The sequence below is a fragment of the Dendrobates tinctorius genome, unplaced genomic scaffold (assembly GCF_039654945.1).
Source record: "Dendrobates tinctorius isolate UK_male_01 unplaced genomic scaffold, ASM3965494v1 ptg000372l, whole genome shotgun sequence".
NCBI classification, from domain to species: domain Eukaryota; kingdom Metazoa; phylum Chordata; class Amphibia; order Anura; family Dendrobatidae; genus Dendrobates; species Dendrobates tinctorius.
This window is the reverse complement of record NW_027362038.1, coordinates 735,359-757,653: the sequence shown is the minus strand read 5'-3', so window position 1 is coordinate 757,653 and position 22,295 is coordinate 735,359. Positions and strand designations below refer to the sequence as shown.

The following is a 22,295-nucleotide window of genomic DNA, read 5'->3' as shown; positions in this document are numbered from 1 at the left end:
GTCGGGCAGCTGGGGGCTGCGGCGTGGGAGCGATGGCCGGGTGAGTAAGCAGGGACGGTGTAACAGTACCCCCTACCCTAAGCCGCCCTCCCCGGACATTAGCAAGAAATCTCTTGAGGATACGGGGAGCATTGATATTCTCCTGAGGCTCCCAGGATCTCTCCTCAGGACCAAAGCCCTTCCAGTCAACAAGGAAAAATGTCCTACCTCTAACCTTCTTCATGGCGATAATGTCCTCCACTTCAAAGACATCATCGGCACCCACCGGCTGAGGACCAGAAGCAGGCAAGGAATGGAAGCGATTCAGCACCACAGGTTTCAGGAGAGAGACATGGAAGGTGTTCGGGACCCGGAGCGAAGCAGGCAACCTCAATTTGTAGGCGACTTCATTGATACGTCCAAGAATTTCAAACGGACCAATGTAGCGTGGCCCCAACTTGTAAGTAGGCAGTTTCAACCGGATGAATTTGGATGAGAGCCAGACCTTGTCCCCAACACGATAGGGTGGAGGATCCAATCTCTTCTTGTCGGCAAAGTTCTTCATCCGATCAGCGGATTTCTTGAGTGACGTGTTGGTCTCGGCCCAGATCTTGGAAAACTCGGAGGACAAAGCGTTGGCCGCGGGTACCTCGGAGGCAGGAGTTATCAGAAGAGGAACACCAGGATGTCTGCCGAACACAATGAAAAACGGAGACTTGGCCGAGGACTCACCGGCATGGTTGTTGTAAGCGAACTCTGCCCAGGGAAGTAAGTCAACCCAATCGCTCTGGTGTGCGTTGGAGAAATGACGTAGGTACCCAGTCAACGTCTGGTTGGTGCGCTCCACCTGCCCATTGGACTGTGGATGGTAGGCTGAGGAGAAGTCAAGGGAAATGTTCATGAGCTTACAAAGCGATCGCCAGAACTTGGAGGTAAACTGAACCCCTCGGTCCGACACTATGCGTTGAGGTAGTCCATGGAGTCTGAAGATTTGGTGGACAAAGACTTTAGCCAGCTCCGGAGCCGAGGGAAGAGCGGGCAGAGGGACGAAGTGGGCCATCTTGGAAAAACGATCCACCACCACCAAGATGACTGTGCAGCCAGAAGAACAGGGGAGGTCTGTTCGAAGAGACATTTCTCAATCTTCGCATACAGGCGGTTCTCCCGAAGACGCTGTAACACCAAGCTGACACTCTTTCTGTGGGACAAGATATCCGGCGAGAAGACGAGGATGTCGTCCAAGTATACGACCACACAGGAGTACAAGAGGTCCCGGAAGATCTCATTGACAAACTCTTGAAACACCGCAGGAGCATTGCAGAGGCCAAAGGGCATGACCAGGTACTCGTAATGGCCGTCTCGAGTGTTGAAAGCCGTCTTCCACTCGTCTCCAGCCCGGATGCGGACCAGATTATAGGCTCCTCTGAGGTCCAGCTTGGAGAAGACCCGGGCTCCTCTAAGACGATCAAACAGCTCCGGAATGAGTGGAAGGGGTACCTGTTCTTAATGGTAATTTCATTCAGACCCCTATAGTCAATGCACGGCCGTAGAGCTCCGTCCTTCTTTTTGACGAAGAAAAACCCGGCTCCCGCGGGTGACGAGGATTTCCGTATAAAACCCTTGGCGAGGTTCTCTCGAACGTATTCGGACATAGCTGTGGTCTCAGCGGGAGACAGGGGGTAGATTCTGCCCCTTGGGGGAGTTGAACCAGGAACAAGTTCAATTGGGCAGTCAAAAGGCCGGTGTGGAGGAAGGACCTCCGCTTCCTTCTTATCAAAGACATCGGCGTAGGAACTGTAGGCTGGAGGAAGACCCAGAAGGTCTGGGAGCGGCCGAGGAGCGGCCACCAGGTGGACAGGAATCAGACAGCGAGCTTGGCACTGGTGCCCCCAGCGGAGTATCTCCCCAGAAGACCAATCGAGGACAGGCTGATGAGTCCTTAACCATGGGAGACCGAGTAGAATGGCATGGGAGAGCTTAGGCAAAACGTAAAAGGCTATCTTCTCTCGATGTAAGGCACCAACTTGCAACTCCACTTCCTCAGTGACCAAGGTGACGGTCACCTGTAGCGGTTTGCCATCCACCGCGGCAATCTGGAGAGGGTTAGATAGGGCAACCACGGGAATTTGGTATTTGTCCACCTCTTCTGGCCGAATGAAGTTACCTGCCGAACCCGAATCCACGTAGGCCACCTCGGACCCACGTCTCTCCCCTGAAACCAGAAGCACAGAAATAGTAAGAGGTTGAGAGGGACCATCGTCGCCTAGGGAGGCCTCTCTTACCAGACCTAGGCGGAGGAGTTTCCCTGTCTCTTAGGACAGGTGCGGATATAGTGCAATGAAGCTCCGCAATAGAGGCACAGACCTTGTGCCCGCCTCTCTTGCTGACGTAACTCGGTCAAGTTGAGACGGTCAATCTGCATGGGCTTGACTGACCGAGGACTGGCAGAACGGATGCAAAAGGGGACTGGCCTGGTGAATCTCCTCTCTCTCGCTGACTCCCGAGCGCGCTCCTGGAAGCGTAGGTCAATGCGGGTAGCCAGCGAAATAAGGTCCTCTTATGAGTTTGGGGTCTCTCGACCTGCGAGTTCATCTTTTATTCTGCCTGAAAGACCGCGCCAGAACGCCCCTACCAAAGCCGTGTTATTCCAGCCGAGCTCGGAGGAGATAGTGCGAAAGCGAATAGCGTACTGACCGACCGTGAGAGAACCCTGATGTAGATTAAAGAGTGATTCAGTGAGGACAGCTAACCGACCCGGCTCATTGAAGACCCTGCGAAAAGTATCCTAGAAAACCGGAAGACTTGAGACAACGGGATCGTCACGTTCCCAGAGGGGATTCAACCAGGACAGGGCCTCTCCCTCCAGATGGGACATAATGAAGGCTACTTTGGCCCGGTCAGAGGGATATTGATGCGGCAACAATTCAAAGTGGAGACTACACTGATTTAAGAACCCCCTGCAGCGCTTAGGATCCCCAGTGAAGCGAGGCGGGGTGTTGGGAGAGCTGTAGGAGCGGGGGGAGGAGTCAGAGCTGCGGCGGCAGAACATAGGGCCGACAGGCGGCTATCAAAGGAGGCCATGTGAGACAAAATATGGGCTTGGGTATCTTGTTGCTGGACCAGCTCCTGTTGAAGACTGGTCAGTAACGTGGCAGTTCCAGGATCGGTCACCTGCAGGGCCGACAAACGGGTGTCCATGGACTTCATGATGGACATAATGCGTCCCTGATTTTCCCGCAGGAAGAGTAACTCTTTCTGGGTGGCAGCTGTGGTACCGGCGGGATCCATGGCCTGATTGTACTGTTAGTGTGGGTAGTCTGGAGCCGGAAACTCCAGGAGTGGACCCTCTGGACCGTGGCACCGAGGGGCCCCGGGCGAGCTGCCAGGTGGAACCGACCCCTATACAGGGACCGTTAGGAGCAGGCCCAGGGGTTCGAGTACCACGGTAGCCGGTACCGAGAGGGGCGGCTCAGGATGGACCGGAGTAGGACTGTGGGACAGAAGTATAGATGACGGAACAGGAACACTGGAGGCAGGACTGGAGTAGGACGGCAGGACTGGAGTAGGATGGAACAGGAACACTGGAGGCAGGACTGGAGTAGGACGGCAGGACTGGAGCAGGATGGAACAGGACCACTGGAGGACGGCAGGACTGGAGTAGGATGGAACAGGAACACTGGAGACAGGACTGGAGTAGGATGGCAGGAACACCGGAGACAGGACTGAGAGGCTGCTGCGGAGAGCAGGCAAGAACGGAACTGCAGGAGCTGAGAGCACACGATGCAGCGAGGCCAGTGTGCTTGGAAACACAACAATCAGGCACCTCCCACAGGGGGAAGCGGCCTGATATGCTCCTGTCTGGTCTGCCATTGGTCAGGGAGGTGCTTCCAGGTCAGGGCATAGCCAGAGCACAAGAAGCTGGAGGGAGGCGCGGCCGCGGCCTATGGCGCATGCGCATTGCATGCAGGGACGCCGCCGACCGCGCACCTGTCAGAGGCGACCTACATGGATGTCGGGCGGCGGGGGGCTGCGGCGTGGGAGCGATGGCCGGGTGAGTACGCAGGGACGGTGTAACACACATCAGATGGCAGGCACAACACTTTATGAATGCTTCTTCTGCATTATGCAGTCAGGAACTTTCCGGTGACATGCGGCAGTACATAACCTTTGTTATAAGCCACAATAGTGCAGCAAACCTGAGCTACTGACCTCTTCCTGCTCTGTGTCTCCGCTATGCTCTCTGCCTGGAATCCGAATTCTTACTGCCATTATATCTTTGCTTTCCTTCAGAACGTACTATCTGATGTCTCTCTCCTGGCACACAACACCATATCAATTCAGGAGGACGGCAATCAGATAGACCAAAGGCCTGGATTTCTCACTTTCTATCTGACTCATCACAAGGAAATTGTTCTCCTGTGTGGCCATGTAGCTCAGTATGAGGTCTCCCACACAGTATGACAGCCCCACAGCACCTCACACAGTATTATGGCAAGAGATGAGCGAATATTTCAATGTTCGGTTCACGATCGCCGAATTTGCAATATTTGCCGATTTAATCGCAGAATATAGCGGAAAATGCACAGCACAAAAGCCGGTGTTTCCCAAGCTGTGTGGCAGTGTGGTAAACACCGATGTAGCGCTTCTGATTGGTGGTAAAATAATCCCTGCCGGTCACAGAGCCGCGGTTCACACACTGTCAGAACACAGCATGACCGCTCAGCTGTGATCGGAAGTAAAAAGTTTATCTCCGGTCACTGGTGTCACCTCTAATCCTGCCATCTCCACCGTTCTCATTACACAAGTATAAAACATATAATACTGGTGGATAAAACAAGACTGAGCACAAGACCTTCACAGCCGTCTACACATCATAGGGGAGATCTCCTGACACCTTCTCTCCATCTACCTGATGATCCTGAGGAGCACTGGGATCTTCTTGGTTACAGTCCTGTGGAAGAAGAGGACGGGGACATCTTTCTGGTGTTGTCCTCTTACTGGATAGATCTGGAGGAAACACATACAGGGACTGAATTCATTCTCTACATACAGATAATTATAGGCCGTGTGTATTTAGCCCTGTCTATTACCTGGAGATGTGAAGGGCTGGGGAACCTCCATTATGACGTTCTTGTGCAGATCGCTGTGTCCTTCTAAATACTCCCACTCCTCCATGGAGAAATAGACAGCGACATCCTGACACCTTATAGGAACCTGACAAATACAATGATACCGTCATCCCCCGATCCCTTCATAGTGTTACTGTATAATGTCAGTCTGTCATTCCAAGGATGTCGTTCTAAGGATAACATCTGAAATATGCCTGAAAATGACTCCCTGCTATAGATGCTTCATTATTATTATTACTATGCTTCACTATTACTATCACTCTGACAATCGATCTGCTTCATCCACAGGTATGTGTTCTGGCTGCAATACCATCATCACCCATCTTTCCGAAATCCCAATCACCCCAATATCTGTCTGCTATCTATGGTATGTGTTCTGGCTGCAATACCATCATCACCCATCTTTCCTGAACCCCAATCACCCCTGTATCTGTCTGCTATCAATGGTATGTGTCCCGGCTGCAATACCATCATCACCCATCTTTCCGGAACCCCAATCACCCCTGTATCTGTCTGCTATCAATGGTATGTGTCCCGGGTGCAATACCATCATCACCCATCTTTCCGGAACCCCAATCACCCCTATATCTGTCTGCTATCAATGGTATGTGTTATGGCTGCAATACCATCATCACCCATCTTTCCTGAACCCCAATCATCCCTGTATCTGTCTGCTATCAATGGTATGTGTCCCGGCTGCAATACCATCATCACCCATCTTTCCTGAACCCCAATCACCCCTGTATCTGTCTGCTATCACTGGTATGTGTTCTGGCTGCAATACCATCATCACCCATCTTTCCTGAACCCCAATCACCCCAGTATCTGTCTGCTATCTATGGTATGTGTTCAGGCTGCAATACCATCATCACCCAGCTTTCCTGAACCCCAATCACCCCTGTATCTGTCTGCCATCACTGGTATATGTTATGGCTGCAATACTATCTCCCTTTGCATTTCCTCTTGTGACTTTAATTAATCATCTCCTGTGTCTGCATCCAGTCTCCCTGCTGCTCCTCCCTTTCTGATCACACCTGGGCCCTTTCATGTGCTGTTAAGTTAGTATAAATTCAGACTTAGAGGTCTGTCTGACCTCGGTCTGTCATTGCAAGGATGTCTTCTAAGGATAACATCTGAAATGAGCCTGAAGTGACCAGAAGGTACGACTAACCGCTGCATTTACATGTTCTAAATTTCTTTTGCCTTCTAAATTACTCTCACCATGCTGACATACGCACTAACAGTTTTGGCTCCACTACTCACTCTCCATCGCTATCTGCAAACCCCAGCACCTGCTAACCAAATAATACTCTCTCCTTCCCTCTTGCCTCCCCACCTGACCTCCTCTGCTGACCTGCTCCTCGACCTCAGAGCTCTCCTAATAAAATACAAAACAAGCCACCAACCCTCCTTTTCCCATATGCTCTCCCTTTCTCTGCTTCTCCTCACTGCTGGTGACATATCTCCCAACCCTGGACCCCCACAGCCCATACCTCCCATCATTACCCCCTTCTATCGTTCCCAAACCAACACAAACACCAGAAATCTTTCCCACCTCAAATCCGTGCCCTTGACACCCACCACCCTGTTTCCACTCTTTGGATCACTTTGGAATGCCCGCTCCATCTGCAATAAACTCCATGTGATTCCCAACCTCTTTACCTCTCGCAATTTTTCCTTCCTTGGCCTCACCGAAACATGGCTGACACCCTCCAACACAGCCTCCCCTGCTGTGCTAGGTTACGGCGGCCTCCACTTCATCCATACTCCTAGCCCTGGCCACAGACATGGCGGAGGAGTGGGCCTTCTCCTTTCTTCCAACTGCACCTTCAACCCAATCCCACCTCTTCCCTGCCTTGTCCTCCCCTCTTTTGAAGTCCACTCTGTCCGCATCTACTCTCCCTCCAACCTCCAAGTGGCCGTCATATACCGACCTCCAGGCCCGACCACTGCCTTCATTGACCAATTCTCCACCTGGCTCCTTCACTTTCTCTCCGCTGACATTCCCACCATCATCATGGGTGACTTCAACATCCCCATTGACACCCAACATTCAGCAGCCTCCAAACTCCTGTCCCTTACTTCATCTTTTGGACTCACTCAGTGGTCCTCCTCAGCCACCCACACAGACGGACATGCATACATTAGACCTGGCCTTCACCCGCCTCTGCTCTCTTTCTAACTTCACCACCTCCCATCTCCTTCTATCTGACCACCATCTACTCACTTTCTCATCCCTATCCTCCTCACCTGTCACCGATGTCCAGAAGCATGCGCACCCCCGCAGAAACCTCACACATCTAGACACTCGCACACTCTCTGACTCTATTCTACCACTGTCCTCCATATCTTCACTCCACGACACTGACACTACCACTACTTTCTACAATGCCACTCTTGCATCAGCCATCAACTTGGTCGCCTGTTGTGATTTCGCTTTCTGGCCTGCTGTTGAGTACCCTAGGATCTGCGGTTTAGGCTGGTGAACTAAGACCTCAGGAGGCACCGCAGATCCTTGGGTACTCAAGAGCAGGCCAGAAAGCAAATTCACAACAGTTGTGGTCAGCCAGCCCCGGCGGGGGCTGTGCTGAATTTCCATCCTTATGCTACTGTTTGTGCCAGTTTGTATTTGTCCCTTATTAGATTGGCCTCTTTTTGCTCTGCTTTCAGAATATACCAGAGTGCTGATATAGTGGGCGAAGTTTAGTGACTTCAGTATTTTTCCATCAGACGTGTTGGGCATTTTTTGCAGGGTTTTTTGCGTGATTGCAGACAGTGTCTTTCCATTCCTGTCCTGTCTAGTTAGTGTGGGCCCCATCGTTTGCTCAGTCTATTTTCCTACCTGCATTTGTGTTTTCATCTTGTCTCACCGACAATATATGTTTGGGGGCTATCTATTCCTTTCGGGTCTGCTCTGGGGCAGTTTAGATTTCCCCTTTCTTGCTTTAGGCTTATTTAGTTCTCCGGCTGTGTCGAGGCGTCTAGGATCATCGTAGGTACGCTCCACGGCTACTGCTAGTTGTGTGGATAGCATCAGGGGTCTGCAATCCGCTTAGTTACCAACCTCTCTGGTTTTCTGTGGCTTAGCTTGGGCCTGCTCTCCGCCTCGGTGACCCAATCATAACAGTCGCCCCTGTCATGCATAACAGAGTGCGACGAATCAATAGACAACCCTGGCACAATAACACCACCAAAAAGCTTCGGCAAGCATCCAGAATTGCAGAACGGCGCAGGAAGAAAACACATTCCCAAGACGACTTCACTGCACTCAAACAAGCAACACTTGCATTCATATCGGCTCTCACCTCTGCTAAATAGGCCTACTTTACATCCCTTGTATCTTCCTTATCCCACAACCCCAAACAGTTGTTCAATACTTTTAACTCCCTCCTCCGCCCACCACTGCCCCCTCGACTTCCCTAATCTCTGCCGAGGAATTTGCCGCACCACAACCCCTTTGTATACCAGACCAATGCCCAAACCCCATAACCTCCCTATATAACATCACTGAAGGGGAGCTTGCTCATCTTCTCTCCAAATCACACCTCACCACTTGTGCACTTGACCCTATCCCATTCCACCTCCTCCCCAACATCACCACCACCCTTATCCCCTCCCTAACCCACCTCTTCAACCTATCACTAACTTTGGGTACCTTCCCTTCTGCTTTCAAGCATGCCACAATCACACCTATCATTAAAAAGCCAACCCTCGATCCAACAGCCACGTCCAGCTATTGCCCAATATCGTTGCTCCCATTCGCTTCTAAACTCCTGGAGCAGCATGTCCACACTGAATTTTCCACCCACCTCTCATCTAACTTGCTCTTTGACAATCTACAATCTGGCTTCTGCCCCCATCATTCTACTGAGACAGCCCTGACCAAAATTACCAATGACCTACTTACAGCCAAAGCTAACCCACAATACTCTATACTCCTCCTTCTAGACCTGTCCTCTGCTTTCGACACAGTTGACCACTGCCTCCTACTACAGATCCTCCTCTGCCCACCACTGCCCCCTCCAACCTCCCTCATCTCTTCGCGCACACTTCAAAACCAAGATAGACCAAACACGGCATGTCTTTATTGCTCAACCACCACAACCCCTTTGCACACAAGACCAATGCCCAAATCCCATAACCTCCCTATCTAACATCACTGAAGGGGAGCTTGCTCATCTTCTTTCCAAATCACACCTTACCACTTGTGCACTTGACCCTATGCCATCCCACCTCCTCCCCAACCTCACCACCACACTTATCCCATTCTTAACCCACCTCTTCAACCTATCACTAACTTCTGGTACCTTACCTTCTGCTTTCAAACATGCCACAATCACGCCTATCCTTAAAAAGCTAACCCTCGACCCAACAGCCATGTCCAGCTATCACCCAATATCGCGGCTCCCATTTGCTTCTAAACTCCTGGAGCAGCATATCCACGCTGAACTTTCCTCCAACCTCTCATCTAACTTGCTCTTTGACAACCTACAATCTGGTTTCCGCCCCCATCACTCCACTGAGACAGCCCTGACCAAAATTACTAACGACTTACTTACAGCCAAAGCTAACGGACAATACTCTATACTCCTCCTTCTAGACCTGTCCTCTGCTTTCAACACAGTTGACCACTGCCTCCTACTACAGATCCTCTCCTCCTTCGGCATCAAAGACCTCGCCCTATCCTGGATCTCCTCATACCTCTCCAACTGCACATTCAGCGTCTCCCACACTACCTCCTCATCCCACCCTCTCTCTGTTGGAGTCCCCTAAGGCTCTGTTCTAGGACCCCTACTCTTCTCAGTCTATACACTTGGCCTGGGGCAACTCAAAGTCCCACGGATTCCAGTACCACCTTTATGCCGATGATACTCAGATCTACCTCTCTGGCCAAGACGTCACCTCTCTGCTCTCCAGAATCCCAGAGTGTCTATCAGCCATATTCTCCGTCTTCTCCTCTCGCTTCCTCAAACTCAATGTGGACAAATCTGAACTAATCATCTTTCCCCCATCTCAAAGATCTTCCTTACCCGACCTTTCTATAACAATTGACATCACGCTTTCCCCCCTACCGGAGGTCCGCTGCCTCGGAGTAACCCTTGACTCTGCCCTGTTCTTCAAACCGCACATCCAAGCTCTCTCCACCTCCTGCCGCCTCTAGCTCAAAAATATTTCCAGAATCCATCCCTTCCTCAACCTGCTAAACTACTTGTGCATGCCCTCATCATCTCCCGCCTCGACTATTGCAGCATCCTTTTCTGTGGCTTCCCTGCTAACACCCTTGCACCTCTCCAGTCCATCCTTAACTCTGCCGCCTGACTAATTCATCTCTCTCCTCACTACTCCTCCGCTTCTCCCCTTTGCAAATGTCTTCACTGGCTCTCATTCACTCAGCGTATCAAATTCAAATTACTAATACTGACCTACAAGGCCATCTATAACCTGTCTCCTCCATATATCTCAGAACTAATCTCCCGATACCTTCACTCACGTAATCTCTGGTCCTCCCAAGACCTCCTTCTCTCCTCCACACTTATTCACTCCTCACCCAACCGCTTCCAAGACTTCTCCCGAATAGCCCCCATCCTCTGGAATTCCCTGCCCCAACACGTCCGGCTATCATTCACACTCGGATCCTTCAGACGGAACCTGAAAACCCACCTCTTCAAAAAAGCCTACAGCCTGCAATGATCCCGCTGCCTCCTCATCACTACTGGAGCTACCGCCTAACCATCACTGGAGCTACTGCAACCCCCTAACCTACTGTCTCCTTCCCCACCATCCTGTAGCATGTAAGCCCAAAAGGGAAGGGTCCTCTCTCCCCTCTGTATCAGTCTGTCATTGTTAGTTTGCTTACTGTAAGTGATATCTGTAATTTGTATATAACCCCCCTTCTCATGTACAGCACCATGGAATCAATGGTGCTCTATAAATAAATAATAATAATAATGTCCCAGCAATGTCACCTCTCCAATCAGCAGCTCAATCATCTTGTAGATGAGGTCTAGGTTCTTCTGGTGATTGATGTCCTCATGGATCAGTTGGTGAGGTGGAGGCCCCGTGATTGGGCTCAGGGGTCTTTCACATCCCTCAGACACAGGGTCCTGACAGCGATCACTAGAGGTCTTCTTCACCACTGTGTAATCCTGGTTATGGAGAGACACATTAATAAATCTAACTACAGACATTTCCAGAGTCCTCACCTCTCCAGTTCTGTCCATCTGTTATTCCCATAGATAAGAATGATGTAATGTGACGTCATCAGAATCTCTCACCTCTCCAGTGAGACGGAAGAGGATCTCTAGGGTGAGGTGTAACATCCTCTCCGCCATCTTGTCTCTGTCCATATCCATCCTTGATGGGTAAATCAGGAAAATTCTCTTCTGTAGAACATCTTCACTGAGAGGATCCGATATTGTAGAGACCTGAATGAGAAGAAGATCATCCGATGTAACATCATAAGAATCCTGTGTAATAATACAATTACTGGAGATAATAAGGGAAACATAGGAGGAGATTTATTATCTTACAGGGTTTAGTTTTCTCCCCTGACATCTACTAATAAAACCTATATATTTAGGCCACAGACAACAAGCAGTTTCCTCCTCGGAGTCGGCAGCTGAACACGATCCTCATAGACTCATCTTCCATTACGCTAATTCTCGTCTCATTACCGGCACTGGAATCGGCATTAGCAATACTGCAGGAGATATTCATTACACGCGACATGAGAAATAACTCCTTCATGATGAGGACGACATCTTCATCTTCTACTACGGCTCTAGAGACAGATTTGGCCAGAGTCGGTCACTGCCTCCATCCCCACCGGCCGTCTATATGAAGGTTTCCCGTCTTCCCCGCACTGGAATCTTCTATCCCGTTAGATCTCAGCTCTGAGTCACACACAGAAGTTTGAGGCTTTTAGAAAAGATTTTTAGTTTCCACAATCAACGCGGACAGAAATGATCTGATCCCAAAGTCTCCATGTACAGTGATTTATGGGGTTTATTTCTGGCCTTAGGCTTTCCTACATTACAAGAAAAACTCCAGAAAAAGCCGATATTAAAATGTTTCTCATGTGTATGGGGCCGTTAGTATTACACTGACAGGCAGTGATGATACACGGCACTACAGTAGTACAGGGCATCACCGGAGCCATCAGAGGCTTGTATGTTGTATGATCGCACTGATCAGAGGGGTTTAAAAAAGGCTTAAAGTGGAAAAAAAATCACAGTTTCAGCAACAAGAAATATCCGTCACTATATGGAAAGCAGAATCACTGCACAATGTTAGTTACGTCCCGTCCATAACTACTTTATTATACTCTATTATCCTGTACACAGTGGAGTAGATAGAAATCACAGATCCCACAGCAATAGCTGGAATTGGACCCTCCAACGTAAAGAAAAAAAATCTCTCTATCTATATACACTGTTCAAAAAAATAAAGGGAACACTTAAACAACAGAATATAACTCCAAGTAAATCAAACTTCAGTGAAATCAAACTGTCCACTTAGACCTGTTTCACACTTCAGTTTTTTGAAGTCAGTCAAAATCCGCCAGTTTTAGAAAAAACGGATCCGCCCATTTTTGGGGGATCCGTTTTCTTTCCCCCTTAGACTTGCATTAGCGGCGGATTTTGACTGACAGTCGCTCTCTCTCTCTCCTTTTTCAGACCGCGGTTCCTTTAATTTTCCTGCCCTTTGCAACCTCGGTGGATCCGTCCAAAAAACTGTCCGCTGACATCCGTTTGTTCCAAAACAGAAACGGATCCGTTTTTTTCATCTTTGGCGGATTTCAACTGATTACAAAAAACTGAAGTGTGAAAAAGGCCTTAGGAAGCAACACTGACTGACAATCAGTTTCACATGCTGTTGTGCAAATGGAATAGACAACAGATGGAAATTATTGGCAATTATCAAGACACCCTCAATAAAGGAGTGGTTCTGCAGGTGGGGACCACAGACCACATCTCAGTACCAATGCTTCTGGCTGATGTTTTCATCACTTTTGAATGTTGGTTGGGCTTTCATACTCGTGGTAGCATGACACGAACTCTACAACCCACACAAGTGGCTCAGGTAGTGCAGCTCATCCAGGATGGCACATCAATGTGAGCTGTGGCAAGAAGGTTTGCTGTGTCTGTCAGCGTAGTGTCCAGAGGCTGGAGGCGCTACCAGGAGACAGGCCAGTACACCGGGAGATGTGGAGGGGGCCGTATGAGGGCAACAACCCAGCAGCAGGACCGCTACCTCCAACTTTGTGCAAGGAGGAACAGGAGGAGCACTGCCAGAGACCTGCAAAATGATCTTCAGCAGGCCACAAATGTGCATGTGTCTGCACAAACCATTAGAAACTGACTCCATGAGGATGGTCTGAGTGCCCGATGTCCACAGATGGGGGTTGTACTCACAGCCCAACACCGTACAGGACGCTTGGCATTTGCCACAGAACACCAGGATTGGCAAATTCGCCACTGGCACCCTGTGCTCTTCACAGATGAAAGCAGGTTCACACTGAGCACATGTGACAGCCGTGACAGAGTCTGGAGACGCCATGGAGAGCGATCTGCTGCCTGTAACATCCTTCAGCATGACCGGTTTGGCAGTGGTCAGTAATGGTGCGGGGTGGCATTTCTTTGGAGGCCACACGATGTTGGGCTGTGAGCACAACCCCCATGGAGACACAATTGTGCCTTTACCTGGAGATAAATTCCCAGTGGGGACAATTTCCAAAATGCAATAACTTAAGTGGGGAATTCAGCTCTTTTCGCCCTTAAGGGATCTGTATATGGAGTCTACAAACTACAGTGGGGAAATAAGGATTTGTTACGCTGACAATTTTGGGGTAAAGTCACATTTTTGTGAGGAAAAAAGTAAAATTGTCATTTGTTCCTTCCACATTGCTTATATTCCTGTCACACTGTCCGAATTCAGATATTGTCCTGTCAGAAAGGAGAATACAGGGGGCGAAAGGGTTAATAGGACTCATAGGAGGAACCGGCCCAGAAAGCAGAAGATCCAGGAGTGTCCGCCACATATATGACTGCTCTGTGCACAGGACCTGTGATGAGGTCACAGGAGGGGAGGAGTCAGGGGTCACATGATCAGGGGCCTCAGTGTGTGCAGGACTCAGTGTGCTGGAGCGCTCCCGATAATCAGCTGCGTGTGTCGCGCTGTGTGATAGTCACAGCACCTGCATGGAGGGCGACACATGCAGCTGATTATCGGGAGCGCTCCAGGGATCCGGGGTCCCGATGCAGCTATTCGGTAAGTGATATTAGCCAATAACAACTTCTCCGACGATATTCGCTCATCTCTAGTAATAACAGCTCAAAGGAATTCACCAAACTTTTCATTAAGTTTAATAACAAGACCCTATTAAATATTGAGCACCAGCGGGATGAAGCATTGACAGCGGCATGTAAAAGTGTGGGCGCCCCGGGTCAAAATGACCGTTATTGTGAGCAGCAGTAAGATGAAGATGAAATGATCTCTAAAAGGCCGAACCTCTAAGATGACACATGGCCTTTGTATTTTAGACAAAAATAATAATAAAATATATATATAGACATTTATTACAATTTCATAATTGCAGAAAGGAAAAAGGGCGATGCAAAACTTTGGGCACCTTTAGAGATTTGTGTACTGAGATAATTTTGACCAAGATTTCACACCTTAATTAGCTTGTTAGGGTTCTGGTGAGATCACATGGTGACCAGGAGCTACAGTCTGAGGAAAGGGTTAAAAAACCTTCACTAGACCCCTGTACGGCTGTTTAATGAGGCCCAGACTTTATAGTGAAGGGACAGGAGTGAGGGCCTGTGCCCAGGAGCTAGTCTGAGGAAAGGGCTAAAAAGCCTTCACTAGACCCCTGTACGGCTGTATAATGAGGCCCAGGCTTTATAGTGAAGGGACAGGAGTGAGGGCCTGTGCTCAGGAGCTACAGTCTGAGGAATGGGCTAAAAAGCCTTCACTAGACCCCTGTACAGCTGTATAATGAGGCCCAGGCTTTATAGTGAGGGGACAGGAGTGAGGGCCTGTGCCCAGGAGCTACAGTCTGAGGAAAGGGCTAAAAAGCCTTCACTAGACCCCTGTACAGCTGTATAATGAGGCCCAGGCTTTATAGTGAGGGGACAGGAGTGAGGGCCTGTGCCCAGGAGCTACAGTCTGAGGAAAGGGCTAAAAAGCCTTCACTAGAACCCTGTACAGATGTATAATGAGGCCCAGGCTTTATAGTGAGGGGACAGGAGTGAGGGCCTGTGCCCAGGAGCTACAGTCTGAGGAAAGGGCTAAAAAGCCTTCACTAGACCCCTGTACAGCTGTATAATGAGGCCCAGGCTTTATAGTGAGGGGACAGGAGTGAGGGCCTGTGCCCAGGAGCTACAGTCTGAGGAAAGGGCTAAAAAGCCTTCACTAGACCGCTGTACAGCTGTATAATGAGGCACAGGCTTTATAATGAAGGGACAGGAGTGAGGGCCTGTTCCCAGGAGCTACAGTCTGAGGAAAAGGCTAAAAAGCCTTCACTAGACCCCTGTACAGCTGTATAATGAGGCCCAGGCTTTATAGTGAAGGGACAGGAGTGAGGGCCTGTTCCCAGGAGCTACAGTCTGAGGAAAGGGCTAAAAAGCCTTCACTAGACCCCTGTGCAGCTGTATAATGAGGCCCAGGCTTTATAGTGAAGGGACAGGAGTGAGGGCCTGTTCCCAGGAGCTACAGTCTGAGGAAAGGGCTAAAAAGCCTTCACTAGACCCCTGTACAGCTGTATAATGAGGCCCAGGCTTTATAGTGAAGGGACAGGAGTGAGGGCCTGTGCCCAGGAGCTACAGTCTGAAGAAAGGGGTAAAAAGCCTTCACTAGACCCCTGTACAGCTGTATAATGAGGCCCAGGCTTTATAGTGAAGGGACAGGAGTGAGGGCCTGTTCCCAGGAGCTACAGTCTGAGGAAAGGGCTAAAAAGCCTTCACTAGACCCCTGTACAGCTGTATAATGAGGCCCAGGCTTTATAGTGAAGGGACAGGAGTGAGGGCCTGTTCCCAGAAGCTACAGTCTGAGGAAAGGGCTAAAAAGCCTTCACTAGACCCCTGTATAGCTGTATAATGAGGCCCAGGCTTTATAGTGAAGGGACTGGAGTGAGGGCCTGTGCCCAGGAGCTACAGTCTGAGGAAAGGGCTAAAAAGCCTTCACTAGACCCCTGTACAGCTGTATAATGAGGCCCAGGCTTTATAGTGAAGGGACAGGAGTGAGGGCCTGTTCCCAGGAGCTACAGTCTGAGTGTTAAGGGTTAATACTAAAATCAGAGTTGAAGTTTCATTTTATCCATTCAATGTAAGGTTTCGTTTCTCCGTTTTTGTTGTTGTAAGATAAATTTTTATAATTGGCATGGCCTGTCATGAAACCAGACTGTTTCCATCAGGTGCAAGATAAGGGGCTCGGGGGGGGGGGAGTGTAAAACTCTGAAGAATATGCCATTATACTACTTTCTATTTGGATACGGACTTATATGTAGTTTCCGGTTTTCTTGCAATATTATTGGCTTATAAAGTGAATTGATGCTATTGGTACTTCAGAACCTTGCATAATTAAGCAAAAGATTATAAAAGATGTGACTAAAATAAAGGGGCTTAGTGATCTGCCTCGATCCTCCCGTACAGAGACCCCGTCTCCGTGTGGTCATTTGAGTTGCTAGCAACACTGGAATAATTTGGAAATCACTGGCTCAACCGTGAAGGGTTAATTTAACTCTCTCCTTATCAGCTTGGCGCGCAACGTGGGGCCCCTGAATAGGGACGCCTCTGCCCCCCCCCGGAGGACAACAAGACAAAGGACCCTCAGAGCGGACACAGGTGCTGGAAAACTGGGACTGATCACCCCCCCCACGACCACGGTAAGTTGGCAGTTATACTGTTCAGACTGACCGTTGGTGTGGTTTTCCTGTGCTTGCTGCTGCAAAGAGGATCTGAGGTTTGTCCCCTGGTGGGGTGATTCATGGGTGGAATCATATAGAGGTGTAGTCCCGTTGGGGGCCCAGTGCTCGAACCGTACCTCATAATGGACGGACACCCCGGATTGACCAGTGATTGTGGCTCTCTTTATAGTCAAAATATCCTGAATTCCTGAATTCACTGTTAGTAATCAGGGTGGTCATGTGATCGAAGATGGGTAGGATACGTAACTCAGGTATATATAGTTATATATATATATATATAACCAGAGGTGTCCGGAGGGAGAGTCTGAGACGCCCTCCTCCTTTCACTGAGTACCACGAATTTTGGGTAATCCCAGAGGGGGATTATTGACCCGGTGGAACAAACTGAGATGGCCGCTCCAGTATTGTGCACAATTGAAGTAAGGGTATTTAGCTGTAAATGAGAGAATCTGTGGAAGGAAAAGAAGAATTTTGTGGCTTGGCACATGTATAATACAAAATAAAATTGTGGTACCGTGTTAGCCAGAAAAATAGATGTAATTATTCAAGGTGTGATACCTTTATTGGCTAACCAGAGAAATTATATTTGCAAGCAAGCTTTCAGGGCTCAGGCGGCCCCTTCATCAGGCTAGATTACAAGTGAATCACTGAGAAAAGATGGCAACATTTAAATAGGAATTACAACAGGACATGAGATGATGCTAGCTATAGACATGCCAAGGAAATCAAATTAAGGTTTTTGTTACACATGCAGATGAGGACCAAGTGTTCTATTAGAGATCTGAAGACCTTCTTGTGGAGGTGTGAACTGTGTCCATGTAATGAGTCATGAACCCAGGTGTCAAATTCAGTCCTATTGTTAGCGATTGGAACATATTTAAAAATTTAAACTCACAAATCTTCCTTTCTCTGTCACTATTAAAAAAAAAAAAAATGAAAAATGACCTTTCAATATTAGGACTTTTAGATCTGCCAAGCTGTGTCCAGGCCTAGAGAAGTGTATCCCTACAGGTGTGTCCAGCTCAGTCTTTATCGTATGTCTGTGCAGATTCATCCTTGTTTGTAGCTTTTGCTTAGTTTCCCCGATGTATGTCCCTGCATTGCACCTTGTACACTGTGTCATGTACACGACATTGAAGGATGGACATGAGAAAGAGTCCATGATCTTATAGTCCTGATTTGTGTTGGGTATGGGGACTTTATCTGTTGGTGATATGTGGGGGCAGGTCTTGCATTTCTTACTGTTACAGGGACTGTGCCTGTCTCTGAAGGTGATGTGAGGGTACTTCTGACAAGGATATTCCTTAGGTTGGGAAGATGTTTGTAGGAGAGAAGTGGCAGTTCCGGGAATATTGCTTTCAGTCTGTGGTCTCTGTGGAATATGGGTTGGAGGTCTGCGATGTTTTTTTGAGTGATTATTATTATTATTATTTATTGTTATAGCGCCATTTATTCCATGGCGCTTTACATGTGAGGAGGGGTGTACATAATAAAAACAAGTACAATAATGTTAACAATACAAGTCATAACTGGTACAGGAGGAGAGAGGACCCTGCCCGCGAAGGCTCACAATCTACAAGGGATGGGTGAGAATACAGTAGGCGAGGGTAGAGCTGGTCGTGCAGCGGTTTGGTCGGTCGGTGGTTACTGCAGGTTGTAGGCTTGTCGGAAGAGGTGGGTCTTCAGGCTCTTTTTGAAGGTTTCGATGGTAGGTGAAAGTCTGATTTGTTGTGGTAGAGAGTTCCAGAGTAGGGGTGATGCGCGAGAGAAATCTTGTATGCGATTGTGGGAAGAGGAGATAAGAGGGGAGTAGAGAAGGAGATCTTGTGAGGATCGGAGGTTGCGTGCAGGAAAGTACCGGGAGACGAGGTCACAGACGTATGGAGGACTCAGGTTGTGGATGGCTTTGTATGTCATGGTTAGGGTTTTGAACTGGAGTCTTTGGGTAATGGGGAGCCAGTGAAGGGATTGACAGAGGGGAGAAGCTGGGGAATAGCAGGGGGACAGGTGGATTAGTCAGGCAGCAGAGTTTAGAATAGATTGGAGGGGTGCGAGAGTGTTTGAGGGGAGGCCACAGAGCAGGAGTTTGCAGTAGTCAAGGCGAGAGATGATGAAGGCATGGACTAGGGTTTTTGCAGATTCTTGGTTGAGGAATGAACGGATTCGTGAAATATTTTTGAGTTGAAGTCGGCAGGAAGTGGAAAGGGCTTGGATATGTGGTTTGAAGGAGAGATCAGCGTCAAGGATTACTCCGAGGCAGCGAGCTTGTGGGACTGGGGAGAGTGGGCAGCCATTTACTGTAATGGATAGGTTCGTTGGGGGGGGTCACGTGAGATGGGGGAAAGATGATGAATTCTGTTTTGTCCATGTTAAGTTTCAGAAATCTAGCGGAGAAGAAGGATGTAATAGCAGTCAGACATTGAGGGATTCTGGTTAGTAGGGAGGTGATATCTGGTCCAGAGATGTAGATCTGTGTGTCATCAGCATAGAGGTGATACTGAAAGCCATGAGATTCTATGAGCTGTCCCAAGCCGAAGGTATAGATGGAGAAGAGCAGGGGTCCAAGGACTGAACCTTGTGGGACTCCGACGGATAGGGGGCGAGGTGAGGAGAGAGAGCAGAGGTCTCTGAGGTGAGGAGGTGGTGTGTGAGTGGGAGACGCTGAATGTCCGGTCTGTTAGGTATGATGAGATCCAGGATAGGGCCAAGTCTGTGATGCCAAGAGATGAGAGGGTCTGTAGTAATAGGGAATGGTCCACTGTGTCAAAGGCAGCCGACAGGTCCAGGAGGAGGAGGACAGAGTAGTGTCGCTTGCTCTTGGCGGTTAAGAGGTCATTGGTGACCTTAGTAATGGCAGTTTCAGTGGAGTGGTGTGACCGGAAGCCAGATTGTAAGCGGTCGAAGGAGCAAGAAGAGAGATGGGAGGACAGTTCAAGGTAGACGTGTTGTTCCAGTAGCTTGGAGGCATAGGGGAGAAGTGATATAGGGCGATAGCTGGATACAGAGGATGGGTCAAGAGAGGGCTTTTTGAGGATAGGCGTGATAGTAGTTGTAGTTTTCTATCCTCATTGTCTGAACAGATCTGAATGTACCTTAGAGCTTGACTGTAGGTTCTAGAAAATGGATTTGGGATTTTGAAGAGTTGAGGGTGAGTTTGATGTTTGGGTGGAACTTGTTGCACATGAATTGTGTGACGAAGGTGTTAGGAAGAACAGAGGAAGTGAATTCTGATTGTTTTTATTACTATGTGGAAAAAGGAAAATTGTCTAACACTGTGAAAAAGACAGAAAGTGTTGTGGTACAGGAGAGAATTGAGAATGTGATTAACGGAGACGACACTGAGATCGAGGTTAATGTGTCAGGGAAATAGTTAAAAGTGATGATTTGAAAAAAAAAAAAGAAAAAAAAAGCAAGCTAACAGCTGCAGCTGCTTCAGTACCCCCTCCCATCTTAGCCCACACCATATCCCCCTTCGCCCCCACCGCAGCTGCGAGTGCACAGCCAATCTCTTATCACTGGAGCACACAGCAAACTCTGGCCCCCCCCCCTCAGACTTCAGCTACTGGGAATCCTGCTCCTCAGCCCCTCCCTGCTAATTCTGGCGATGCGTCAGACTCGAGCACTATCAGAGATTGTCATTCCCCTGCTGTTTTGATCGGAGTAGATGGTAGACCCAATTAATATACTTTTATAAACCCTATTTCTGTGGGACCCTTCCCCGAAGTTACTGCCCAGTTTGTAATCTCTCCCACATGCCCTGTAAATTTACTAGGGAGAGATTTATTATTGCAGTTCCGCTCCTGAATACAATTCCAAGATGATGGTCAGATGGTTTTTTTTTTGTTATATAATCCCTATGTAGATGAAGACAGTGAGAAAATCTGTATTTTGCATGCCCTTCCTACAGTTATGATGGCCCTGATAGGCCCAGATCCACCCCCAATATTGCCTGAGGATCAATGACTCACCCCATACCTCTCAGAGATACTATCTAAACTCCTGTCAAAAGGGCCAAATGATATAGGGAAAATGCCTGTAGAACCAGTAAAAGTGTTTCTCAAACCTGGTGCCTAATCCTCATACTTTTTTGTCCCAAATACCCCAGGATGCTGCTTGGTTTACAGTTATTGATCTTACCAATGCCTTCTTTAGCATTCCGTTATACCCAGACTGCCAGTTTCTATTTGTATTCACTTAACTGTCCATATTAACTGTCGTCCCTGCTATGTCACAAGGGGCCCAAAACAGTCCCAACCAGTTTGCAAAAAAAATATGAGCAGGTGTCTTTTGCCATTTCTGCCACTGTTAGCCTCCTTAAGTATCTGGCAGCACTGAACTGTCGGGTTTCGGCCTCGAGACTTCAGTTCTGCCTTGGTCAAGTGATATTCTTGGGTCACTGTCTCCTTCAGGGTGTCAGACACCTCGCAGAAGAAAGAATAATAGCTGTCAGCTCCCTTCCTTTCCCAAAAGATGAAACTGAACTCCAGCGTTTTCTTGGACTATGCACTTATTGTTGTCAGTGGATACCGGATGCATCCCGCATAATGCAACCCCTTTACAACGCCTTGAAAGACGGTATAATGAACTATAAGGAAAGATGGCAGTGATGAGGATTACCTCCAATATGATTGTTCCCAACTTTTGACTGAAGAAACAGCTACTCCACCAAATGTCAGTGAGAACCCACTCCCAAATCCTGATCTGGTGTTATACACGGACGGTTCAAGATATGCTGACGAGTTTGGTAGATTCCACACGGGATATGCTGTTACCACAGAGGACACTGTAGTGCACGCAGCTGCGCTCCCGCCTCACAGTCAGCACAAGAAGCAGAACTCCCGGCTCTGTCTACTGCATGTACTTTGGCCAAGAACAAACGGGCTAATATATACACGGACTCACGGTATGCATTTGGTATTGCTCACGATTTTGGGGCTCTATGGGCCAATCGAGGGTTTATTACTACTGCCGGAACCCCAGTGAAAAATGCTGAAGCTGTTAAAACCCTCATGGACTCGATCAAATTACCTACTCAGGTGGCTATTATCAAAGTTAAGGCGCACGGTCCTAGGAACAGTCCACAGACTGTTGGCAACACATTTACGGATATGCAAGCAAAAGCCGCCGCTCTCTTATCCGTTGAACCAACCATACCAGCTATGGTGACCACACGCTCTCAGCGTAAACAGTTACAAGAAGCATTGACCCTACAAGAACCTGATGATCTACAACAGACTGAAGTTTTCTGTCGGACCCTG

General features: G+C 48.7%; 1 protein-coding gene across 1 annotated transcript in view; it reads right to left on the bottom strand.

Moving 5' to 3' along the window:
• Positions 1-4,843: 4,843 nt before the first annotated feature.
• LOC141075791 (uncharacterized) overlaps positions 4,844-22,295 on the bottom strand; it is a 54,169-nt gene continuing 36,717 nt past the window's right edge. Inside the window, exons 4-6 of the mRNA XM_073562936.1 lie at positions 11,075-11,254; positions 5,070-5,193; positions 4,844-4,986 (exon numbers count right to left, since the gene is read on the bottom strand). Of these exons, the coding sequence (XP_073419037.1) occupies positions 4,844-4,986; positions 5,070-5,193; positions 11,075-11,254 (447 nt within the window). The remainder of the gene's footprint in view (positions 4,987-5,069; positions 5,194-11,074; positions 11,255-22,295) is intronic.